General features: G+C 39.4%; 1 protein-coding gene across 7 annotated transcripts in view; it reads right to left on the bottom strand.

The window, feature by feature from the left end:
* Positions 1-25,331, bottom strand: part of XRCC4 (X-ray repair cross complementing 4) — a 284,810-nt gene that overhangs the window by 62,521 nt on the left and 196,958 nt on the right. For 6 of the 7 annotated variants that reach the window (XM_050944830.1, XM_050944832.1, XM_050944836.1 and 3 more), the window contains one exon: positions 21,017-21,161. In XM_050944830.1, the coding sequence (XP_050800787.1) occupies positions 21,017-21,161 (145 nt within the window). Of the gene's footprint in view, positions 1-4,238; positions 4,313-21,016; positions 21,162-25,331 lie in introns of those variants that run through there. The other variant, XM_050944837.1, reaches the window with a different exon arrangement.

Raw genomic sequence — 25,331 nt, 5'->3', positions numbered from 1 at the left:
CAATTTTCACTATATCTATATGACTCTGGAAGTCAACATCCTGGTTCAACACATGAAAGTAAAATATTTATTTCAAATATGATAGAGACCCGTGTCTGTCCATTAAATCACATTACAGCAACTATCTATTTGCTATGGATTTTTGTCCTTGAGGCAATCTGACTCCTTTTTTATTGGCCCATCTTTTTAACTGTCCAGGTTCTCTGTCTCCCTATTCATTCTTTCCTTCTTTTAGGCTGGCGTTAGTGGGTAATTTAGGTTGGCGTCTGTATGTAATTTTTCACATCTAGATGAGAATGGGGAGCGATATACAACACACCCCAGAATAGTTTGAAATCCAATTCATGGTTTCATCTATACACAGTGACATGAGCACATCACTTACAGGGCCAGTGCAAGGAAGTTTCGTGCCCTAGGTGAAACTTCCACCTTGCACCCCCCGCCACTAACCTGGCTCCCCGTGGCAGCTAACCGAGCCCCCCATGCAGGGAGCCCACCTCCACCCACCTAGGGAGCCATCCTCCCTCAGCAGCTACCCCTGCTCTGCAGCTAACCCTGCCCGGGGAGACGCCCCCCCCCGCCGTGGCACTAAACCCGCCTGGGGAGCCCCCCGCAGCAGCTAACCCCGCCCAGGGAGACTCACCCCTGCAGCAGCTAACCCTGCGTGAGGAGGCCGCCCCAGCTCTCCTCCGCTGAGCACGCCAGTGCCCCTCTAATTCTCCTCCCCTCCCAGGCTTGCAGCGCCGATTGGAGGAGAATTAGAGTGGGGGCCATGTGCTCAGCGGAGGAGGCAGAGTGGAAGTTATCTGGGGTGGGAAGCAGTTCCCCTGTGAGCCTCCCTCCCCCCCCCCGCCCCCATTACTGTGGGCGGCCTTCTTTGTGCTCCCCTCACCCCAGCTCACCTCCACTCCACCTCCTCACCTGAGCAGGCTTTAAGGTGCCCCCAACCACTAGGCGCCCTAGGCAGCTGCCTAGTTTGCCTAAATGGTTGCACCAGCCCTGACCACTTACACAATAATTTTGCAGCCTAGAAACCAAAAATCCATCATTTGAAATCTCAAATGGTTTCCATTTGATATTTTAGTAAAATATACAGAAGCATCAGACTCATCTGGAATCTATAGGATGTTTGAAGAGAACCAATTCTGCTTTCATTATTTTCCAAATGCAAAGAACTATAGGTTGCAAACAGCCAACCTTCTGTGTTGATTAATAGCTCCAAGGACCAGATGTCATGCATACAATATTTATATATTGTCCTTTAGTTTTCAGAGGCAGGTATAGAAAATACCTGAAACAATATAGCAATTGTCAGACTGGCCTTTGGAGATTTATGTGAAAGAAGACTCTATTGATGGGAATGGTAATATAAATAAAAAACACATGATAGTTCTCATTGATCTAACCCACTGAAAACGTATAACCCATCAGGGTGTTTGAGAATATTTAGATGCCTTGTTTCAACAGCAATCCATGTCTGTCAGCAATTTGAATTTTAAATTCATATACTTGCTTCAGGAAATAGCAGTGGGAGTACTTAGCAGGCTAGAGTATGAGGATGAAAAGATATGAAACCTTTATAAAAATCACCGCACCAAAGACTGTCTATTACAACATCTGTACTCTGAATTAATGGACATATCCTTGATTATATGCTGAAGAGAAAATGCACAAATATTCCAGTCATGAGGTTTTATTGCCTCAGGTTTAGAAATACATTAAACTATACTCAAGATTGAAAACATTTGTTAGAATTGTTTTCAGTCATTTGATTTATTTTCCATTTTACACAGCATTTTACTGTGGTTTTAAGAATTCAATTCAGACATTCTTTATTTAAGGATAAAGCTTCAGATCTTCTTGTCAAAAGCCAGAATAATTTTGTTGTGGCCAGTTCCTTCCCAATTATTTCCAGTGATACACAGAATTAATAAATCATTTTTGACGTGTACAGAACAAAGCTTATTATGGACTAGGTGCAAGGCTGCATTAATCAAAACATGAATTAACTCAGGTGGGAGGGCCACAGGTACTATAGGGAAATAAACACTATGGGCTACAGTGATACTGTATTGTCCCAGTGAGAGCTCCAGAAGGCATTGTGTCCTGGAGCTTGTTGGTACACAGCAGCAGTGTGTTGCACAACCGCTTATGGTGTAGCAGCATTCACTCCCCTCCATAGCAGCTCTGCTTATTGGTCTACGTGTGATGGTGGGTCATTCAATTTTGGTATGACTAACAGACCGGTATAGTACAGGCATTGCAATTATATCCATCTTCTGATTCTGCAGGGGAAGTGAGAAAGAGACGGGGAGGAGAAAGGAAGTTCAAAGACAGAGAAGGAGTTCTTATGCACCCAATCCTTCTGTTTACTCTCTAGGACCAGGCAGCTACACATTACACATATTGTATATTAAATGAAATACAAGGAATAAGTGATATATTAAGCACTGCACTGACTGGAGAATTTTACAACCTGTAATTCATAACCTACCTAGGAAAGTATCTTCGTATTTAGAAAATATAACAGGTCTTCTTTCCAATATATTTTGTGTTTCTTTCTCTTCATTTGCAGTTGTCTGATATTAGAGATCTCTCTTGCTTTGATTAGTAACATGCTTTCACTACAACCTGGAAGTCACTTGTCCAGAAAGTGAAAACTTGTTTAACAAGTAGAACCGATTCTGTAGCAACATTATATGGGCACTCCTACCTAAGTTTCACATACAGAGCAACTATAGAATTCCTTTATGTTTTAGTTTTCACATACACCACTCATGGAATTCACTCTTCAGCTAATGTAATCTTTGTTATCATTTATCCGTCAGCCTGGTTACTGGCAGACGAGCTCATTCTGGAGAACATGAAGAAGAGTGGAAATAAAAGAACGAATTTTACACTGAAAAAGTATATATACATGTAACATGAGAGATAATACATAATACCTAGCTCTCACATAGCACTTTTCTTTAGTAGATTTCAAAGCACTTTACAAAGAAGGTCAATTATCATCAGCCCATTTTACAGATGAGGAAACTGAGGCATAGAGATGAGTGTGATGGGTTGGATCACAGAAATCCCCCTGGGAGCAGCCATCTGATGTGCCAAGACTACCTCTGCTCCTGTTTCCCCTGAAAGCTCAGAACTCCAGTACTCTGTCTTGCTGAGCCAGACACTCCTGTCTGCTCCAACAAAGACCCAGGGTCTGAATTACTTGCCCCAAAACTGCAGGTTTGCCTCAGAGCAGCTAACAGAAGTGTGCTTGTCTTTAACACCCAGATGCCCAACTCCCACAGGGTCTAAACCCAAATAAATCCATTCTACCCTGTATAAAGCTTATGCCCTGAATACAGCAAAGAGTCCTGTGGCATCTTATAGACTAACAGAAGTTTTCAAGCATGAGCTTTCGTGGGTGAATACCCACTTCGTCAGATGCAACCCACGAAAGCTCATGCTTCAAAACTTCTATTAGTCTATAAGGTGCCACAGGACTCTTTGCTACTTTTACAGATCCAGACTAATACAGCTACCCCTCTGATAGTTGACACCTGAATACAGAGAATCTCACCCTCAGAGATGCTTCAGTAAGTTTTTTCTCAGACTGGACACCTTCCAGGCCTGGGCACAATTCTTTCCCCTGGTACAGCTCTTGTTCCAGCTCAGGTGGTAGCTAGGGGATATTTCATGATGGCTCCTCTCTCCTCCCTTTGTTCTGTTCCATCCCTTTACATATCTTTTGCATAAGGCGGGAATCCTTTGTCCCTCTCTGGATTTCCACCCCCTCCTTCTCAATGGAAAGACACCAGGTTAAAGATGGATTCCAGTTCAGGTGACATGATCACATGTCACTGCAAGATTTCATTGCCCACTTGCCAGAACACACATATACAGGAAGACTTAGGGGTAAAACACACCCATCTGCAGACAATTGTCCTGGTTAATAGGAGTCATCAAGATTCCAAACCACCATTAACGGCCCACATTTTGCATAATTACAATAGACCCTCAGAGTTATATTTCATATTTCTAGTTTCAGATACAAGAATGGTACATTTATACAAATAGGATGATCACACTCAGTAGATAAGCTTTGTAATACCACCTTAGAAGAGACCTTTTGCATGAAGCATATTCGTTACATTATAGTCACTCATTATCAAATTTTATAAAATCATATAGACTGCAACGTCACAGAGATGGGAAGTGACTTGCCCATGGTCATCCAGCAGGCCCGGGTAAAGCTGATCACTCTGGTCTCCTGAGTCCCAGCTAAGTCTTCTATCCACTAGAGAATGCTGCTTCTAGGTTAAAACTACAACAACATACATTTAGATAAATTTAGGAAGATGATGAAAATCTGGGTACCTATTGCAGGTACTCAGACAGGCAGGCATTGGCCTGCCCAAAACTAAGGGCCCACCCCCTCAACTGAGGGGTATGAAAATCTGGATAGAAGTCTCAATCAAACTTTTATAATAAAACTTTAACTTGCCAGTTATGTCTTATAGTTCCCCAGTCATTTCCTGCCTTTCTATGCAGATCCTCTCTCTGACTTACTAAAATGAATTTTGTGTGGTGTACAAAGGGTTGACTTTGCAACAAGACTTTTATTTTCTCTTCTAACTAGGATATCAATTTTCAACTATGATTGCAGATTTATGAGAAGGATAGTGAAGAAAGTATTTTAATATCAGATGTTAGAATTCAAAATAAAAGGCGTTGATTGTGATTTCACATCAGTTTTATTCCGGAGTAATTTCACTTACAGCAGTGTAAGTGAGAAGAAAATCAGGGTTTAGATTGTAATTAAAGGATAGAGTCATCATTTTTTCACTACTCATCTTGACAATTTATACCTTTTCTTTCTGAAGTGATTCATCAAAATGCAGTGTCAGGTTGTCATGGTGATTCAACATACTACATTGGTAATCTGTCAGTTCTAGCTCAGAGATGCTGTGTTTAAGTCCAAAAGCTAAACCAAACCACTAATGGCATAGTTATGAGGTAGGCCAAGAAAAATCTGTAGATGGGGATTTTCTAATGTTCCTTCTTTAATTTCAGAGCATTTGTTAGTGGACTTTGCCCTTTCTTCTTGCATCCCTCATTTCTGTGTTTAAACACATTTCTTAATATAGTGAAATAGTATGTTATCAAATGCACTAGGCACTGATACTTGACTTCCTCTTTTGTCCCCCTGCTTTCTGCATATACAATAATATATGGAGTCACATTTTTCTCTTGCACACAATAAAGACTGGGTAAAGCATACAGTGTACTTTTGCAAGATTATACAATGGAAGAACAACATCTGAAGATGTGAGATGATGGTGAATCAATTTATACACAGGTGTCCTTTTCTGTAGATAATTATGTCAACCTATTCAATCTGACATGAATTCAAAAGTCAAACTACATTCATTTTGCTCAGCCCCACAACTGGAAAGTCCAGAAGGTAGGTAGCACTTGTCAGCATGACTCAAAACAGTCATATATTTAAAAATTGAGAACCTAATTACATTTGGTATGGCTGATCTTCCAGGTTGGTGTCACTGTATCAAAGATGCAACAGAAATTGTGACATTGCCAATATGGGAGTCCTACCTAAGCCTCAGTTTTCTGGATAAATTGAATATAGTTTTAACAATCATAAGAACCACTGGAATGTTTTAAAATTAAATATTACATAATACAATTTTTCTTCTCAGTAATATTGGGTTTAAATAAAGAAGTTAGGAAACTGGATTAGACTCAGACACACTAAGCCCTAACTCACAGCCATGAGAAAAGATTTGCCTTCAGCTCTAAGTCCAGATGAAATAAAGCAAAATTCAGGGTTGTATTTTATCATCTACAAATTTTAACAGACTGCTCCTGATGTAACCAGGTGCCTCAATCAGCACTTGAAACCCATCAAAGATTCCTTCTACTGTAGGAAATACTGCCATTAAATTGATATGCTGTGAAGCCTAAAAATTTTGGGGGGAAAATTTGGAATTTGGCCATGGGTTCTGACATGAAAGGGAAAAAAAAGATAATTTGGAAATGCTTTAAAGAGTAATTTAAGAACCAAATGATTCTCACAGGAGTTATGGGGGGAGATCCTCTTTGAGTTAGATGGGGATTCACTAACACTTTTCTTCCTTTTATGAAAGCATATTTTTGAACCTGGTGATTGTAATAAAACATATTTAATATCTTCCTGTGGAAACATGCATCTTTGTCTTGGTAAGTACTCCAAAGCCCTTTCTTTGGATCAGTTATTTTTAAAAAAATTCACAAATTGCTTTACTTTTTTCTTCAGACAGCTTGTTTTTTTCAACAATCCTGCAAGACATTTATTTTCCCAGGATATTTCCAGAGAAACACAAGCTTGGGCATGTCAATTGTTTTATATAAACAAAAGATCCTTTATCCTAATGCAGAATTCTCCTTTTCACATCTGTACAAATGACATAGACAGTATGGAAGAAATATATTTATGCTCCTAAACAATTTTTTGTTTGTTTTTTTGAGTAAAACAACTCATGTTTAATTAGAGGACTAACCCATTTCTACTTTGGCAGAACTGAATCAGTCTTAGGAAACAAGAGTAGTGATGTTTACATGTATGTTTTGGTGCTTTTGCTAAGTTTAATATTATTATGGCTCTAAAGATATTGGGTGAAATCCTGGCCCTAATGAAGTCAATGGCAAAACTCTCATTAGGTTTGAGTTTTTCCAGTAAGCTGTGTCTTCTGAACCCGTGCATTTATTTTGAATAAGAGCCTATTTAGGGTCCATGAAGCTTTTCTTTTTATATGTCATAGCTATGACTTATTTTCTTTCCTACCCTTTGAAAATGTAAATTGAAAATAATATGTTTTGCTTTAAGTTTGTCTTTAAAGGTTTTAGCATTTTCATTTCACTTAGGACACCAGATCAACCTGAGTCTGTAAAAAATCCTAAACAACTAATACGTGTACTTCAGTCCAATTTTATTTTATTTATTTTTGCTTTCCTATTCACTGATTGTATGTATGTGCCTGGACGATGTGATGTAGGTATGAATATTTTTGTGAATGTTTTTAATTGTTGAACAAAATAAAGAAGGATTTATTTGTTGTTAAATAATCAAGAGATTTCTCTAGCAGTATTCCATGTAAACAAGAGCTATGTATGTTTAAATCTGTTCTGTTGCAGGTTTTAATCAACCATTGTTTGCCCTCAAGGAAGGGAGGTTAAAGTTATTAACATCCTTGTACTAAGTTATGATCATGAACATAATAGTGTAATTTCTCCATGTTTTTGTCATATTTTACATTTTTCTTTAGAAAGTTTCAAAAAAAAAAATGGACTATATACAATCCTTCTGACGGTAGAACATAGCAAGGAAGAAACTGAATACTATCAGCCTGAATCTTGACACCAGTTGACAGAAACAGATGAGTCTTCCCAAAGGACCATGAAAGTGCATTTGTTCATATTGTATGGATTAGTTACACCATAAAAGTTTATGAATATTTATCCATATTAACCAGATCTGGGGATTTTCTGAGTATTATTGCTGACAATGAAACTACATGAGACTTAGAAATATTTAATTTATCACATTCTGGCTCCGTCTACAAGAGTAATAGAAAGGCAAAAGCACAATACAGTGCCTCACACCACCTTGCCACCGTCTGCTATTTTCCCGGCGAGATGCCATCTCTGTTTCTTTTCCATGCTGCCTTTTCTATGCAGAATTACTTCCCCAGACTGAAAGCCCCTCTTCGCTTCCCCTTCAAGTCCCTTCAAAGGAACCACTTATTTTGTGAGGCTCAGACACAAGAAAGAAAAGAAAAAGAACCAAGGATTTAAAAAAAAAATCTAAGGTAAGGTCTTCCTCTGATCTCCCAGGGGACCTGGTCATGGTATGTTTGTGTTCTAGATTGTAAGCTCTCTGAAACAGGAACTGTCTTAATATCTGTATACCATATGGTTTTAGGCACACCATTGGTGTTTAAGGAAAAATATAACAAATAATGACATTAGTTTAATCAGTTCTTCAACTACCTTACACACGTATGTCTACCAGCTGTTGGCCTCCTAACAGAGTTTTATTTTGATACTCATAAGTAGTTCAGTGACGAACTGCCATGAAAGAGGGGGGAATTTACAGGGGAAAGTGAAGCTGTATTGTATTAGATACACGCCATTCCTTTAAAGTTATCTTCAATTTGATCAAAAGTTACTCTATGAAAAAATGACACTGAAATGTAATACACTGAACATCTGAGAGCCATCATGTCATATTTAGCAAATGACGTGAAAAGCTTTCATATAAATAGTGATGAAATCCATAGTAATGCTATAACTGAATCTACTCTGTACTGTACATTACACGTAGGGACTCACAACACAGTGCTGAAAGCCATGTAAGAAACTATATCTAAAGATACATTGTACAATCCTGATTCTGTTGTCTTGTGCTGTGAATACTCACTTTACAACAGTGTAAAGGGGGTATGAAATGCTAGTAATTCAGAATGGCAGCATTTTATCCCCACTTTGCACAAATGTAAATGACAACATATGGTTCAGGGCAATACATGTGTACATTTAAACCCCTTGCTACACACTTACACAGATGCTAGGTAACTGTTAATATTGTTCTTTTTTTCCCCACCAGATGATCCCAGGCTGGCTGCCACCAGTAATATAGAATCTGCTTAGATGGGGATGTCATCACCACAAGCCAACCACAACCTCTTCTCTGCCAGAGGCCTTTCAGCCAAGAAGTGCAGACCAGAAAATGAGCAGATCTGGCTGAGGAGAGGGGCAGACAAAGGCACCTGGAATGTCTGATTATTTACCACACCTGCCAGGCAGCCTTTACTGAGAAGCCTTCTATGGAGATCCTTGGCAGGAACTTAAAGCTCCTCCTGTCTGGTGGAACCCTCCACAGTAGGATTTGGCTACTATGCTATCCAGGGGAGTTACTCTTCCTCTGGCACAGCTACTGCCAAGGATGCCGAGAGATGCACATTGTACCATTGGTAGAGGGAGGAATAAAAACAACAGGGAGTAATTAAGTAATATAATGCAGTCGATGTTGCAGTAGTACTGCTTAAAGTATATCTGACCACCCCCCTTTCGTGATAAAACTCCTACATTCCTGTTGCCTCTTACCACAATAATACATTGGGCATTAAATAAAAACATTGGTAAAATAATCTTACCCAAGGTAAAAATAGGTTGTTAGAGAGAGAACAATTACAACTATTACATTTTGGTTTTGCTGTTTAAGTCCATTAACATGTTTTTCTTCCTTCCCACTCCCAACTGCGTACTTAGGCTTTACTGCTATTGGTTCCTCTCATCCCAGCTCCAAATCCGGGTTCCTCACATAGGCTCTCACCTTATGCCCTTTTATTATTTATTCTTTAATGGAAAACAATCAAAAACTGCTTGTTTTGACAGTATCATCAGGGATACTGTTCCTGACAGCTTGTATTCTATCCATGTGTGGGATGTTTGTGTAGAGAGCCTCTACATCCATGGTGGCTAGGATGGTGTTTTCTGGAAGGTCACCAATGCATTGTAGTTTCCTCAGGAAATCAGTGGTGTCACGGAGATAGCTGGGAGTGCTGGTGGCATAGGGTCTGAGTATAGAGTCCACATATCCAGACAGTCCTGTACATGCCAGATGTGTACCCAGAAGCCTCCTACTGCAAGACGAACCCAAGAAAGAAACCAACAGGACTCCACTGGCCATCACATACAGTCCCCAGCTAAAACCCATCCAACGCATCATCAGGGATCTGCAACCCATCGTGGACAATGATCCCACACTTTCACAGGCCTTGGGCGGCAGGCCAGTCCTCGCCCACAGACAACCTGCCAACCTGAAACATATTCTCACCAGTAACTGTACACTGCACCATAGTAACTCTAGCTCAGGAACCAATCCATGCAACAAACCTTGATGCCAACTCTGCCCACATATCTACACCAGCGACACCATCACAGGACCTAACCGGATCAGCCACACCATCATCGGTTCATTCACCTGCACGTCCACCCATGTAATATATGCCATCACATGCCAGCAATGCCCCTCTGCTATGTACATGGGCCAAACTGGACAGTCTCTACGGAAAAGGATAAATGGACGCAAATCAGATATTAGGAATGGCAATATACAAAAACCTGTAGGAGAACACTTCAACCTCCCTGGCCACACTATAGCAGACCTTAAGGTGGCCATCCTGCAGCAAAAAAACTTCAGGACCAGACTTCAAAGAGAAACTGCTGAGCTTCAGTTCATCTGCAAATTTGATACCATCAGCTCAGGATTAAACAGAGACTGTGAATGGCTTGCCAACTACAAAACCAGTTTCTCCTCCCTTGGTTTTCACACCTCAACTGCTAGAACAGGGCCTCATCCTCCCTGATTGAACTAACCTCGTTATCTCTAGCTTGCTTGCATATATATATACCTGCCCCTGGAAATTTCCACTACATGCATCTAATGAAGTGGGTATTCATCCACGAAAGCTCATGTTCCAAAACATCTGTTAGTCTATAAGGTGCCACAGGATTCTTGATTACATTGGCTTCATTAGCACTACAAAAGTGATTTCCACCCCTTCTTCTCAACTGTTGAGAATAGCCCACTTCCACCTTAATTGAATTGACTCATTAGCACTGACTCCCCACTTGGTAAGGCAACTCCCATCTTTTCATGTACTGTGTATATATATCTTCCTACTGTATTTTCCACTCCATGCATCTGATGAAGTGGGTTTTAGCCCATGAAAGCTTATGCCCAAATAAATTTGTTAGTCTCTACGGTGCCACAAGGACTCCTCGTTCTTTTTACTGAAATGCAAGTGACCCCAACCGAGTCTCCTTTATCTCAACCATTTAAATGACTAACCCTCTTATAATGTGCTGTACGTCTAGATATCACATCTTTAGAGGACTGATATTTTCTGTTACTAGTCAGGATTTTTTCCATGTGAAATATGTTGGATATGATACACTGGGCGCCAGTAAAAGCTAGACATTTCCCAGATGGAGTGGTTAAAGCCTCATTCCTCAAGCATAGTGCATCATTTTCCATCGTGAATCTAGTTAATTGTGAGGGAACTTAGAACATTTTTTGTATGGGTGTTTTTGATGGTTATTTAAAATGACAGAAAAAATAATATATCAGTAGTGCAAATATGACTGAAAAGGTAAATATTTTGGTGCAATGGCCCCAGTACATCATCATAGGAGCTGACCAAGTGACAAAGTCAGACAGGAGCATTTTCAACAATCTTAAGTGAACCATTTAAAAAAATTCTACAGTTCAAAGTATTTTTTTCATGTAACATTTTACATCATAAAAGACATTTGATCTAGAACACTCACTGAAGTCTATATAAAGTTGATAATTTTTAGTTTAGAATGACAATAAAATTCACTAAAGCATGGTGTTGCTGGATTAAATTTTGCACCTAGATGGATAAATCAAAACAGATTTTTTTAAAGCTATTTGAAGCAGCTCCATCTCATTAATATATCAAAGCTTTAGTATCAAATTCCTGTATGCTGTCTATTTCAGTATGATGGCTCAGCCACTGGAGCATGGTAGTATAGGCTTTCTGTCAAACTACTCTAAGCTCCTGCCAAAGCACATAATGAAAATCATAGGCACCTACATTGCCTGTTTTATCCTATTAGGAGCAATGTGAAAAGAATTCTGCTTGAGTAGCTGTTTTAGAAAATGCAGGTTTAATTGACGGCCATTGTCAAGAGCATTTTCTAGAAACCTTTATAAAAATATCACTTATTTCCTTGTGTATACAAATGTGAGGATGTACAGGAAAAGTTGTTAATATGTCTTTCTTTGTTATTTTTTAATTAGCATTCCTTTGAACCCACCCTTCCCCCCAAAATACTGAAAATATTGACGTTTGTTCTCCATCCGGTAGCACAGGTTAGTTCAATTGCAGAAAGTCTTTCCTCTTTCTCACTTCAATTTACCCCGAAGGGCAGTACCTTTGCCTGCCACATACAAATAAACCTACAGGGATCACAGTGTCCAAATGAAATCAACCCATATTTCTATGATTTAAACCACATAAGCCCACTGGTCATTGAAGAGCTGGGATACAAATACAGATTTCATACTAATATACAAGTCCTGTTACAAAGGCAAGAAAATGAGACTAATTTGCCAAAGTGGCAGACAGGAGGAAATACTGTTCAGACTTTTTAAGGCTACCTACTACTTCTATACTACAGCTACCAACCCCCAGTGAAATCCACTATAAATTAACCTTTTGGGGCATACAGCTTACCAGATCTATTATAATGATAATTGTGATGCACTATGCTATTGAATATTCCATCAAAAAAGTTATGAGCACAATTTTGCCAATCTTACTCATATTGAGTAGTGACTTACCAAGCAAATAGTCTCACTGAAATCATCTGGAGGGCCACAGAATTGGACCTGATGTGCAGCAAAAAAACAGCACAGAGAGGTTTTGCTCAGGAATTAATGCAGCTTCAGAGGTGAGGGAGATGATGCACATTCTCCTCTGAGATATGTCCCCAGCCCTACGACTTCCCTTGCTTGTGTACCCCAGAGAATGGGGGGAAACAGAGAAAAAATGGTGCTGCAGATTTGTCTAACATCCTTACACCTTCTGTGCAGGAGATCCTGGCCATGTGCGCCTCCACCCATGGGGACAATCCCCTCCAATTATCTACTTCCTGATAAAGCGATAAGGCATTCTGGCAATGACAAGGTGAGAGACTACTGCTGAGTGGAAAGCCAGGTGCCACAACTTGCCAAGTCCTCAGAGTTATCCCATAGCCCTGTGTCTGCCTGATTTATTGCTACTGTGTGCAGGACCATTTTAGATTTTATGCAGCTATGCGGGTTGGGATGGCAGCAGACAGCTGAAGCATGGTATGCTAATTTTTCTTTTGACTATGCTTATTCTTAGTTCACCTACAAGTCAAATAAGTGGATGAGTACACCTGACATTTTGCATAACCTTGCATTAAACTGGATAGACATACACAGGCCAGGTTCAGAAGATGCATGCTATTTAACCACACTCCCATTGGGTCACAAAAGGGTTAGGGTATAACTTTGAATGTTTGCATGTTTAGAATTTGGCTTTCAAAACAGCATTCACACTCTGCAATTAGAAATATATTGTTTCTGGCAAAAGTCTTTGGATAGTTGGTATTTGTTTCACTTCAGTTTTCCTTAAAATTAGCAGGAATCATTTTAAGTGATTAACAGAAATGGGTGAAATCCAGAAGCTTCAGGGCTCAGTTCAACTTTTGTACAAACGTTTGGGCTAGTTCTTATATTATATGAATCTACTTGTCCACTTCTATTGATTTTCTAACCTGTTGATGTTCAAACATACATGAGTATGTTTGAACAGCTTTCTAAAACCTCCATTTTATATGTTTAATTTGGTAGGAATCATTTTATCACTCTGTTTTACAGATGTTACAGTGAACCTGTGTGAGGTACCAGTAACTGTAGCACTTTGTCACACTATGTAGGACTGTACAAGTTCTCTTTCCAATTATATTAAATAAATACATTTAAAGTATAGAAAACTGACATGTTAACATGTACTTTCAAAAGAAAATAAGATCGATTTTTTTTTAAAAAGCGTGACTGTGGTATAAACTTTATATTTTCATTGGGTCATGATAGGTTATGGTATAATTTAAGCTGGAATCTAATTTCACGTGGTTACACTTTTATTGGAAAGTATTACTTCATGCGTGAGACAGTGATACTGACGTCTGCATGCCCCTCTGAGAAAGCTGAGTTCCAAGATAAACCTATGCTTTTGCTACCTGAATCACAGGTGGTGGCAAACCACATTTTAAATAAACCTTGTGTTAGAACTTTAAAAATGTGAACCGCAAGCTATAAATTAAATAAATGCAGAGAGACAGTCCCAAGAGGATTCCTCACACACCACAGGCTCTCAGTGTTTTAAAGGAGCAACAGATTATCAAAAGAAGGCTGTTTAGCTACTCACATTTTCATATAAAACTAAGCAACTTTTTTTAACAGAAATGTAGAACTCAAAATGATACCTGCCTATCTAAGGTTTAAAACTCTTTTGGAAAGGTACAAGAAGAAAAGATGATGCGAAGGGGAAAAGCTCATTTTTAGTTACCATGAAACAAACTATATGCCTGACCTCGCAAACAATTACTTGCATGAATAACTTTAATCAGGCAAGTACTCCCACTGAGTTAGAAATGGGCTCCATGTTTGTGGTGTTTTTGTCCAGAAATTCTTTGAAATTTTGCTTTTGGATTAGATTGTTGCAGTACAGATTGTACAAAATATCATACTCCAGTTTGTGATACTTTCATAGAATCATAGATTATCAGGGTTGGAAGAGGTCATCAAGAGGTCATCTAGTCCAACCCCCTGCTCAAAGCAGGACCAATTCCCAACTAAATCATCCCAGCCAGGGCTTTGTCAAGCGTGACCTTAAAAACCTCTAAGGAAGGAGATTCCACCACCTCCCTAGGTAACCCATTCCAGTGCTTCACCACTCTCTGAGTGAAAAAGTTTTTCCTAATATCCAACTTAAACCTCCCCACTGCAACTTGAGACCATTACTCCTTCTTCTGTCATCTGCTACCACTTTCTGTCATCTGCTACCACTGTGTTTCAAAAACACAGTTAACATTTTGTCAAGAAACAGGATTCTTTTTTCCTGACTCTGACTAATTTACTCTGTAACACAGAGTAAATTAGTCTCTATGGGTTAGCTCCAGAAAGGGACTTTTGCATTGTGACACTGATTGTTGGAAGACCTAACTTTAAGATGCGTAGAAAATAATAGGAATACACTGTGATTAACAAAGCCTGAGTTAGGTGCATAGGCTGTGAAGATAAGTGTGGTGATCCGGTGGTTTCTTGTATATAGTTGTCGATAGGCTTCCACTGTTTGTTGATTCTGGCAAGAAGTGTTCTAGAGAGATTTTGATGGATGGTTGGCAGTTCTTGAAGTTGTGGTGGAAATCTACGATAACTGATCGCAGCACTTACTGGAGGAATATCAGGACTCATAGAAACCATCCTCAAACCACTCACCATACAACAGACCAGCTTCCTCCAGGGCACAGCTGATTTCCTCCAGAAATTCTGCAACATTAACAACCTCCTTCACAACACCATGCTTGCTATCATGGATGTCACCACCCTATACATCAACATTCTTCATGATGGCATTGCTGCCTGCCTCAAATATCTACAAGACAATGGACAACACTCAGATATCCATTCTAAATACATCACCAAACTCATCCCATTTCATCCTCACCCGTACCAATTTTACATTCAACAACAAACACTTTGTGCAAACCATGGGAACTGCCATGGATACCAGAATGGCTCTCCAATATGCCCACCTCTTCATGGGCCATAATGAGGAAGGATTTCTGGACAAAAACACCACAAAAGCAATGATATACCTAAGATACATCAATGATGTTTTCATCCTCTGGACAGAGGACCTAAACTCCCTCACAGATTTCCACTACAACTTCAAAAATCATCATCCATCTATCACTCTCTAGAACACTCCTGCACCAGAATCAGCTTCACGGACACCACAATCAGCTTCAACAATGCAACCCTATAGACAACTATGTACAAGAAACCCACGGATCACCATACTCACTTTCACAGATTCAGTAACAACCCCAAATACACCAAGAAATCTGTTATCTACAGTAGGGCCCTCGGATACCACAGAATATGCTCTGGGGAGAATGTCCAAGATATATACCTTAACACACTTAAAACCTCCTTCACCAAATGAGGACATTCCATCAGAGTAGACTGCATCATGGAATGGGCCACGCAAATATCCTGAGAGAATCTGATTCAATACAGCAAAAAAAACAACCCTCTGATAGCACACTCCTAGTTATCACCTACCACCTAACTCTGGAACCCATACAAGGTATCAGTAAACAATTACCCAAACCCAAACTCATGGGGACCACACACTGAAAGAAATCATTCCTGAACCTCCTTTTCTGGCCTTCAAACAATTCCCCCACCTCACCACACACATCATCAGAAGCAAGCTCCCCACAGACCAGGACACAACACCACAAAATGGCACCAGACCCTGCCAGAAAAACAGATGCAAAACCATGTTGACAAATCTTAACTGCTACAATGATCAAAACCCTGCCACCTGCCCCCGCAACACACCTTTCAAGCTCTAACATCCAAGCCAAAGCCAGAGCAACTTAGCTTCACAGGGCCTCCTGGGGCATGGGGCCCTGGGCAATTGCCCTGCTTGCCTCCCCATAATGCCAGCCACTTTTGTCAGAATAACTTATGCCGCTATGGGGTGTGAAAAAAAATTATCCCCCCAGTCAACGTAAGTTACAACAATAGAAGTGCCAGTGTGGACAGCGCTATGTTGGTGGGAGAGCTTCTCCTGCCAACATAGCTATCACCACTCATTGGGGATGGTTTAATTATGTCGATGGGTGAGCTCTGTCCTGTAGTAGAGCGACTACATGAGAGATCTTACAGCTGCATCAGTACAGCTGTGTCACTGTAAGCTCGCTAGTGTAGACATGGCCTCAATGCGGAGAAAAAATGGTTACTGTCACACTGCTTTACTTCTAAAGTTTTTTGAGATTTGGGTTATTTTAATGTAGAAAATATTTTTAAATTTCTGCATCCATTCAAACCAATTCTGAACTATTATTTCATGGCTTGCATTCTGAAGTCACTGTAATCAGAAGTTTTTGATATGAATAAAGAAGAACAAAGATCAAGTCTTTTTCTGGCTGTTTTTGTTTGCTTCTTATATACATAAAGGAAGAAAAATAATGGATTGAGCAGAGGAGATAGAATGAAAAAAAACCTGCTCTTTGATTAATGATAAATGTGGAGTCATAGAATCATAGAATATCAGGGTTGGAAGGGACTTCAGGAGGTCATCTAGTCCAACCCCCTGCTCAAAGCAGGACCAATCCCCAAATAAATCATCCCAGCGTGAGCTTTGTCAAGCCTGACCTTAAAAACCTCTAAGGAAGGAGATTCCATCACCTCCCTAGGTAACCCATTCCAGTGCTTCACCACTCTCTGAGTGAAAAAGCTTTTCCTAATATCCAATCTAAACTTCCCCCACTGCAACTTCAGACCATTGCTCCTTGTTCTGTCTTCCGGTACCACCGAGAACAGTCTAGATCCATCCTCTTTGGAACCCCCTTTCAGGTAGTTGAAAGCAGCTATCAAATCCCCCCTCATTCTTCTCTTCTGCACAACAAATAATCCCAGTTTCCTCAGCCTCTCCTCATAAGTCATGTGCTCCAGACCCCTAATCATTGTTGTTGCCCTCCACTGGACTCTTTCCAATTTTTCCACATCCTTCTTGTAGTGTGGGGCCCAAAACTGGACACAGTACTCCAGATCAGGCCTCACCAATTGCAAATAGAGGGGAATGATCACATCCCTTGATCTGCTGGCAGTACTCCTATTTATACAGCCTAAAATGCCATTAGCCTTCTTGGCAACAAGGGCAAACTGTTGACTAATAGCCAGCTTCTCATCCATTGTAACCCCTAGGTCCTTTTCTGCAGAACTGCTGCCTAGCCACTCAGTCCCTAGTCTGTAGCAGTGCATGGGATACATGGCTGAGGAACACGAAACATGGATTGATGTGATCATCAAAACTTGTAAATGGAAAAGAGCACTAAATAAACTTTAGCGTATTGGGGATATTAAGGGATTGGGATGGATGGGAAAACAAATTAAAACATTTACCCATATAACATAGTGCCAAAATCTTTTAGCTCTGTGAAGTTAGGAGTATGTCATGCATTTGAGGATGACATCATAGTCTCTATGCCAAACTTTTGCTCTCCTAATGTTATGTTATCCTCCCAAAATCTGAACATCTTCCATGTTTATGAGGGTGTGTCTCCAAAAGGTGATGGAATTTGGAGACAGTTATTTTTAAAAATGGTTTTATTGCAGAAATAAAACATTCCCATGGCAGAGTCTGAAATAAAGCTTTGTTGCCAGTTTGGGTTATGTTCCTGCAAGATGCCAGGCATCATCAGGTAAGTACCATATGAAGCCTCAAAAGATGCTTTGCACCATAGAATATCAGGGCTGGAAGGAACCTCAGAAGGTCATCTAGTCCAACCCCCTGCTCAAAGCAGGACCAATCCCCAGACAGACTTTTGCCCCAGATCCCTAAATGGCCCCCTCAAGGATTGAACTCACAACCGTGGGTTTAGCAGGCCAATGCTCAAACCACTGAGCTATCCCATGCAGAGTTAAGCCTGTAATGAGTATAAATTATAAATGGTGAAGAAGTTGAACAATAATAGATAATGGATCAAATATAATGAGTTATATTGGGAAGCTGGATAATTATATCAAATCTAAGTTTTCACATCTACATTTGACACACGGAAGAGAAATAAACTTATTACCTGAGCAAGTTACTGACCATTCAGTCAGCAACCTTATGAAGACTCAAAAAAAAGTTCAAAGAAACCAGAACTAGTCAGCAGTGACAGCAAGGAAAAGTTTCTCAACTGAATGGCAATCATATTATTACAGTTCGGTTCCTGTACCTCACCAGATATAAAGGTAATATAGAAATATAGTAACAGGGCTACATGATTTAAAACAACAACTGATTTTCAGTTAAGTTAGGGATTCACACACACAGTCTAGCATCAAGGGAGATCATGTGGATTTGTGATACTCACTTTGGGTTCAAAAATAATCATGTGGAAATGTCATGATCAGGTATACCTATCACACTACTGGCAGACATGCCAAATATCAAAAATGCTGCAACCTCTACTGCAAAACAGCTGCACTATATATATGCAAGTACTGTGTGTCCTATATTGCTGAGCTACATTTAGCTGGGATTGTAAAAGAGAATAAAGGACTGACAGGCAGATGTTAGTAAGGAATGAACTGGAACATTGCTCGTCATGCGATAGCCAAGAAAACTACTCACACAGGCTGGTGGAAATCAAAGACCAGATGTTTACCCTAACTTGTTCTACAAACACAGAACACACAGTATGTAACATTCAAAATCTTTCCCGGTCTGATATTTGTAGTTATTAACTAAAGAATTAAGAAAAAATAACACAACGATCATCTCAAACCTTCTCCCCAGGCTTGGCTTTTCTAGCTTTCCTCCCCTTCAGGACTGCTCAGCCCAAACCCTAGATACTCTCTTCCCCAGAGAACTACTCTTCCCCCACTCTTTATATCCAATCACCTGCCTCAGGGAGTTGCTAGAACCACTTCAACTTTTCCCAGAAGGATCAATACCTGCCAACAGGGAGGGGTGTTTCAGGCAAACACAGCCAGCCTGTTACTATGTCACACTGACTGTGGCTACCACAACTACATACAATTGGCCACCAAAATTATCAACTTATAGACTCAGAACTTCAAAAGAACAGAACAGCAGAATTTGGCTTTGATGAATATGGCTGTTGAAAATAATATTTTTTCTCTAATAAAATAGGATTCTAAATTCAAACAGACTTGTTGGCATCACGGCATAGTTCTCTACATCAAGATAGGACATTTGCTGGGTAATTTAAAATAGCAAATCCTCTTTAATAACAGGAAATGTCTTTGTAATGTGTTTGTTTCCATATCTGTTTAGACAGTTTATTATTTACTAAATATCGCACATGAAAGGAGAAAATCAATATTTTCAAAACTAATTTACCACAGATCTTGAAAGAAGACCAGTTTTTGAAGCAAACAACTCCAATCATTTTCAAAAGCCCTGAGGTAAGTACCATATATAATTTCACCCTCAAGGATCATGTGAAAATATTTCCACAAGTCAGTATCAATTTAAGGAAATAAAAACTTTGCTAATTGTTTACACTGCAAAATTAGAAATATTATCTTAAAGCATGAATTATTTTTGCAGTGATCATCACTTTGTCAAAGAAAGATCAGCATGAGTTGCAAACCATGCTTGGCCTATTAAAAATTCTATTCATTTTAATTTTCCTTTGTTTCAGAATCACCACTAGTTATCTCAATTTCTTCCTACCAGTACAGAAGAGTTCTGAGCCCTGCTGTTATGCCTGTTTGTCATATGATGTTACCATCAAGGAGAGAGAGCTGAATGTGAGAAGAAGCCCCCATGATGACTCCTGCAGAAATCTGCCATTTGCGTGGGTAAAAAAAGGTGTTAGGGGATGCCCACATACCCCCCAGAGACATTTTCCAGCTAGGAGTCTAGGAATAAGAGATGAGAAATAGAGAGAAACCAGGAAGTGAAGACACATGAAAATAAACAATTTTTAAAAAATGTTTGAAAAATTTTGGGTCGTTTGAAAAAAAAGTTTTATTTACTGCTGGTTCTTATCTGATCCAGTGCATTCATCCCTCTTAAACATGTGATACTAAAAATACAGTACTAATGGCTACTGTTTCCTGTGGTGGCAGTTAGTCCGTGTCTCTCACCTTAATTTAATCCTTATTACTAACACACTCTTTTTTGCTTTCATGGACCTATGGTAATTCATAGATTAAATTTTAGGTTTATTTTGTTTGCTTGACCAAGTGAATGCCTTTCTTTCAATGGCTTCCTGCAAGTTTGACTCTGAAGAGTCATCAAACGTAATAAGTCCTTGGGCCTGATTCTTCACTGCCTTGCTCCTTGTGTAGTCATTTACACTTGAGTAAAATGGGTATAAGAGTTTACCAAATCAGAATGGCAACAATTTTACACGCATTTTACACAGGTGTAAATGACTGTACCAAGTGCAAGATAATAGAAATTAGGCATTTCCGATCTGACAGTGCTTTCAATGAATGCAATTAAAAAAGGGAACCTCTGTCACTCAGAGAGAGAGAGAGAGAGAGAGAGAGAGAGAGAGAGAGAGAGAGAGAGAGAGAGAGAGAGAGAGAGAGAGAGAGAGAGAGACAATGTTATATCATTACTTGAATGAACTTTCAAAACTCCCTTACTTTTCCTTTGCCAGTAGCTGGGTCTCATAGGTAGCCACCTTAGGTTCCACTCCAGCAGGTTTTTGTATCCTTTGTCTCCGTTTTCTGTTTGGTGCCATATCAGTGACATCGGGGCTGCTGAGAAGGGAATCCTTCCTTGATGGAGCTGCCAAAGTGAAAGCAAAAAGACCAAAGGTTGACAAGATGCCCCAAAAGACAATGTTATATAATAATTTCCCAGTTCTACATCTTTTCTGCGAATCTCTCTTTGCTGGTAGCATATGCTTAGATGCCATGTTAATGGGAGCCATATAATAACCTAGACTGACACCTACAAAGATGTTAGCAAAGGACTGGGAGTCAAGACTTACGCATTCTAATCCTGACTCTGCCACTTACTTGCTGTGTGGCTTTAGGCAAGATATTTAACTTCTCTGTCTCAGCATCCCCATCTGTAAAACGGGATAACAATACACATCTAGCTCACAAGGGGGTTCTAAAGATTAATTGGCTACTAGGCTCAACCTTTGAGAGGAGCTCCTTTGCTGACCACGGTCAAGAAGGAACTGACTGGAGCTTTCAGAAAGCAGCATTTCTGCTCAACAGAATTTGATGTGCAATGGCTGATATTGAGCCTGGGTTACATGCCATCCTGCTACCTCTGCCTTCAAGGGTCAAAACCCGTAAGAATTAAGGGAGTTCTGCTAATACTGCAGTAAGGAGCAAAGACCCAGACTGAGAATCATGCATAATAGTGTCCTTAGAGAAATAGATCTTACAACCTCAACAGCAGAAACACACATATGGGGCCAATTCTTGGCCCATGCATCATTGTGGAGATGCAGCATAAACTAGGGCATCACACTTGACCCAGAATTTATATTAGAAAACCCCTTCAATTCCTAAAGGATTCATAGAGTTTAAGGCCAGAAAGACCATTAGGTTGTGTCATCTGATCACCTAAACACAGGCTATAGAATGTCACCCAGTTATTGAATCCACTCAAGCTAAAGCTAAAGACAGGCAATTCCGGGCCTCAAGACCAGGGCCATCTCTAGGGAGGTGCAAGGCCCGGGGCGGAAGTGACCAATTCGTAACTTCCAGGATCATCCCATCACTTCCAGGACCACAGTCCAATAATACAGCATTCCAATAATTTTTGTTTCTGCCTTTTCTGAGCCCTTTCCCATTTTATAACATTATTTTAAAACGTGGGCACCAGAACCAGATGCAGTATTCAACTGTTAGTCTCAACAATGCTCTGTACAAAGTAAAATCATCTCCCTATTCCTGTTCACTTCTCTTGTTTATATCTCTGAATTAGCCCTGGCCACGGAATCAAACTGAGAGCTCATTTCAACAAAAAATTTTATTAAATTTTTTTGGAACAATTAAAAAAAAATTTACTTTGTTTTGACTTAATTATTGTTCATTCATTTTAGGTCAAATACATAAGGTGATTCCTCCCTCTGCTCCAACAGCTATCTGATTATTTAAGGTACGTATGCGAAGACTCACCTCTTTGGGTGGTATTATTATATTACTATAATATTAATTATATTATCACCTCCATAGGTGGTATTATATTATATTATTATTATCCAATGTGCCTACATTTTTCTGAAAGCCTTCAACAGTCTGCAGCACACTTTTATTTAACATGCATATTTTTAATTGTAAAAGCTTTAATCATCTTTAATTTTTAAGATAACACTATCCAGAACAGTATGGTTTTCAAGTGAAATGCACCAAATAACAAGGTGGTGACTGAGAGCAGTGATGCTAAGGTAACTTTCCCTGGCTCTTATCCCCCCTGATCATCTTCAGAAGAATTCATTTCTGTGTGGATGAAAGATGTGATTGAGAATGAACACTGGAGATTTTTACATGAAATTACACAATTTTTCTCACTTCTTCATGGTGTGAACCTTTCTTCAAAAAAACCAACACACAAACGAAGGAAACAGGAGTATGGTTTTTACTCCCTTTACTAATCTTGCAACTGACATGTCATACAATTTCTTTCATTACTGCTCTCAAAACTATGATGCTGATTCAGTATAGCACTTAAGCACATACTTACATTCAAGTACATGAGTAGTCTTATTGAAGCCAAAGGAACTACTCACATGCTTAAAATTAAACACGTGCTGAAGTGTTTTGCTGAATCAGGAACTAAAAGTTGAAAACAATGTGTATTTTATTTAATTAAAAGCGACTCACAGGCCTTGCCTAGTTATGAAGCTAATGTGCTAACTACCACATTTTCTAAGTCTCGTATAGACAAGGCACACTGTCTTTAACACATGCTAAACTGTTTGAGCTAAAACCAATGCTGTGCCACTCCTCATGCTTTAACTTCAGTAATTTAGCACACATATTAAAGGCAATGTGCCTCCTTTATACTAGACTTTGAAAACCTGTTAGCTAGCATAACAACCTCACATCTTAAATCTTAGTCATGACGAGGCCCTAGAAATTAACCCTAATAGTAAAATGGCAATAAAGCAACAGTAGCATTATTACTATTTACCGATAGTGTGTTCAGAACACCCATATGAATCCCATCAAGTCCCTCCCAACCTCAGCTGTTAAAATTATCTCCTTTGTTTACCAAAGTGTATAAATAACAATAAAACAGAATACCAGCAAGACCTGCACATATAGCAACAAACTGGAATCAGAGTAAGCTTATTCCTTTAATCCTTATATTCTCTGCTGCTATTCCTCTCCCACATTATTTACTCTTTTATTCATATCCAATATTGCATTGGGTTAGGGGCCATAGCTTTGTGTATGCATTTTGTTATTAATTCTGGACACTTTTGATGTTGTATAAAGAGTGCACCTCTGTGTTTCCATCTGTGTAACATATAACAGTGAATGGTAAACATGCGTTCATGCTAAATGTTGCTGAACGTTTACAGGCAGATCCTGCTTAACCTTACACAGAAGTCTTGCTGAAGTTTATGTGAGTAAAGTGAACATAAAATGCACCCATTGCTAGCAGCATATTACATCTGCATTTAATTTCAGATTGACAGTAGACCATAGTACTTGTAACTGAATGCAACTGGCACAGACGTTTAAAATTATCTCATTAAAAGAAAATTCGATTTGAATGACATATTGAAGCCAAGAAGAGGAAATATTCACCTAATCAATTAATCTGAACATCACACAATGAACAGAAATTCCTCTTCTCATTCAATTTCATGACACGAGGAAAAATATTTCCAATTCAGATGGCACAGAAAATTATCTTATGATAAGTAAAAATATATCTGATATTACACAGAAGTATGTTTTTAAGCCAAAAATGGACACCTTCAGGTTAGAAACATTAACTGAAAAGCTGTAGTATGTTTTGAAGCTCAAAGAATCAACTATCACACCAAAGTCTTCATAATGCATACTACTAATGCATACTACAGCTGTTCAGAAACGAATTACATTCAGGCATATGAAATTGTGATTTTTGGCTAAGGGTCAAGCAAAGCACAAGCAGATACATATCTGTTTAGTCCTTGAGAAAAGTTTATGTGGCACAATTGGACTTGGTCTTGAATCTAAAACTAGCTTTCTGGAGATTTCTCAAACTCAACGTTTCCCTTGCGCATTCAGCACAATTGTACCATTGTAATTAATGGGTTCTTTGAGATCTCTTCGAATGTTACTTCTCAGTCTTCAAAATTTTTTATTACAGATGTGGATGAGCATTGCTAGCATTTTGCTAACAGGCACAATTTTGAGCACAGAAAGGATTAATATTTATGAAGAAAATTGCCCAGTTCATCCTGAAAAACAGCTTGTGTAAACTTAAAAAAAAATAAAATCCTGATATGCTAGATGCAGCCGATACGTCAATTGCTGCAAGTGACACAACTGATTAGAGATCAGGAACATAAAACCTAGTTCAAGCGATAAGGTAATTTATGTGTAAATAAGATTAAAGATTTTATCAAATATAAACCCATGCACTGCTAATTGTACCCCTTTGTAAGAGAACTATCACTGTGTTGTTTTTGTATACAAGCACAACATCCACAGTCAAAAAAGGACACTGTAAAACAGAACTTAAGGTGAAATCCTGCAGAACCCTCCCTGCAGTTCTGTTGTATGCATGGGCTGGGAAGCAGAAAGGCTACAGAGTAGGGATTTGGCAAGCCTCTCTGTGACATGGATCCAAATTCCACAGTGCAGTGGGGCATGGTGGGTGGGCCAGGAAAAGGCTAAGGCCTAGTCAATAGTTCTATGAACTACATGGATGCAATGGTCACAAAATCCAAGATGGGATGGGTGTCACCTGAGCTGACCAGGGGGCTCTATAAAAAGT

The sequence above is a fragment of the Gopherus flavomarginatus genome, chromosome 3 (genome assembly GCF_025201925.1).
Source record: "Gopherus flavomarginatus isolate rGopFla2 chromosome 3, rGopFla2.mat.asm, whole genome shotgun sequence".
Classification (NCBI taxonomy): Eukaryota; Metazoa; Chordata; order Testudines; family Testudinidae; genus Gopherus; species Gopherus flavomarginatus.
Note: the sequence above shows the minus strand (reverse complement) of the source record. Positions and strands in the feature narration are given on the sequence as shown.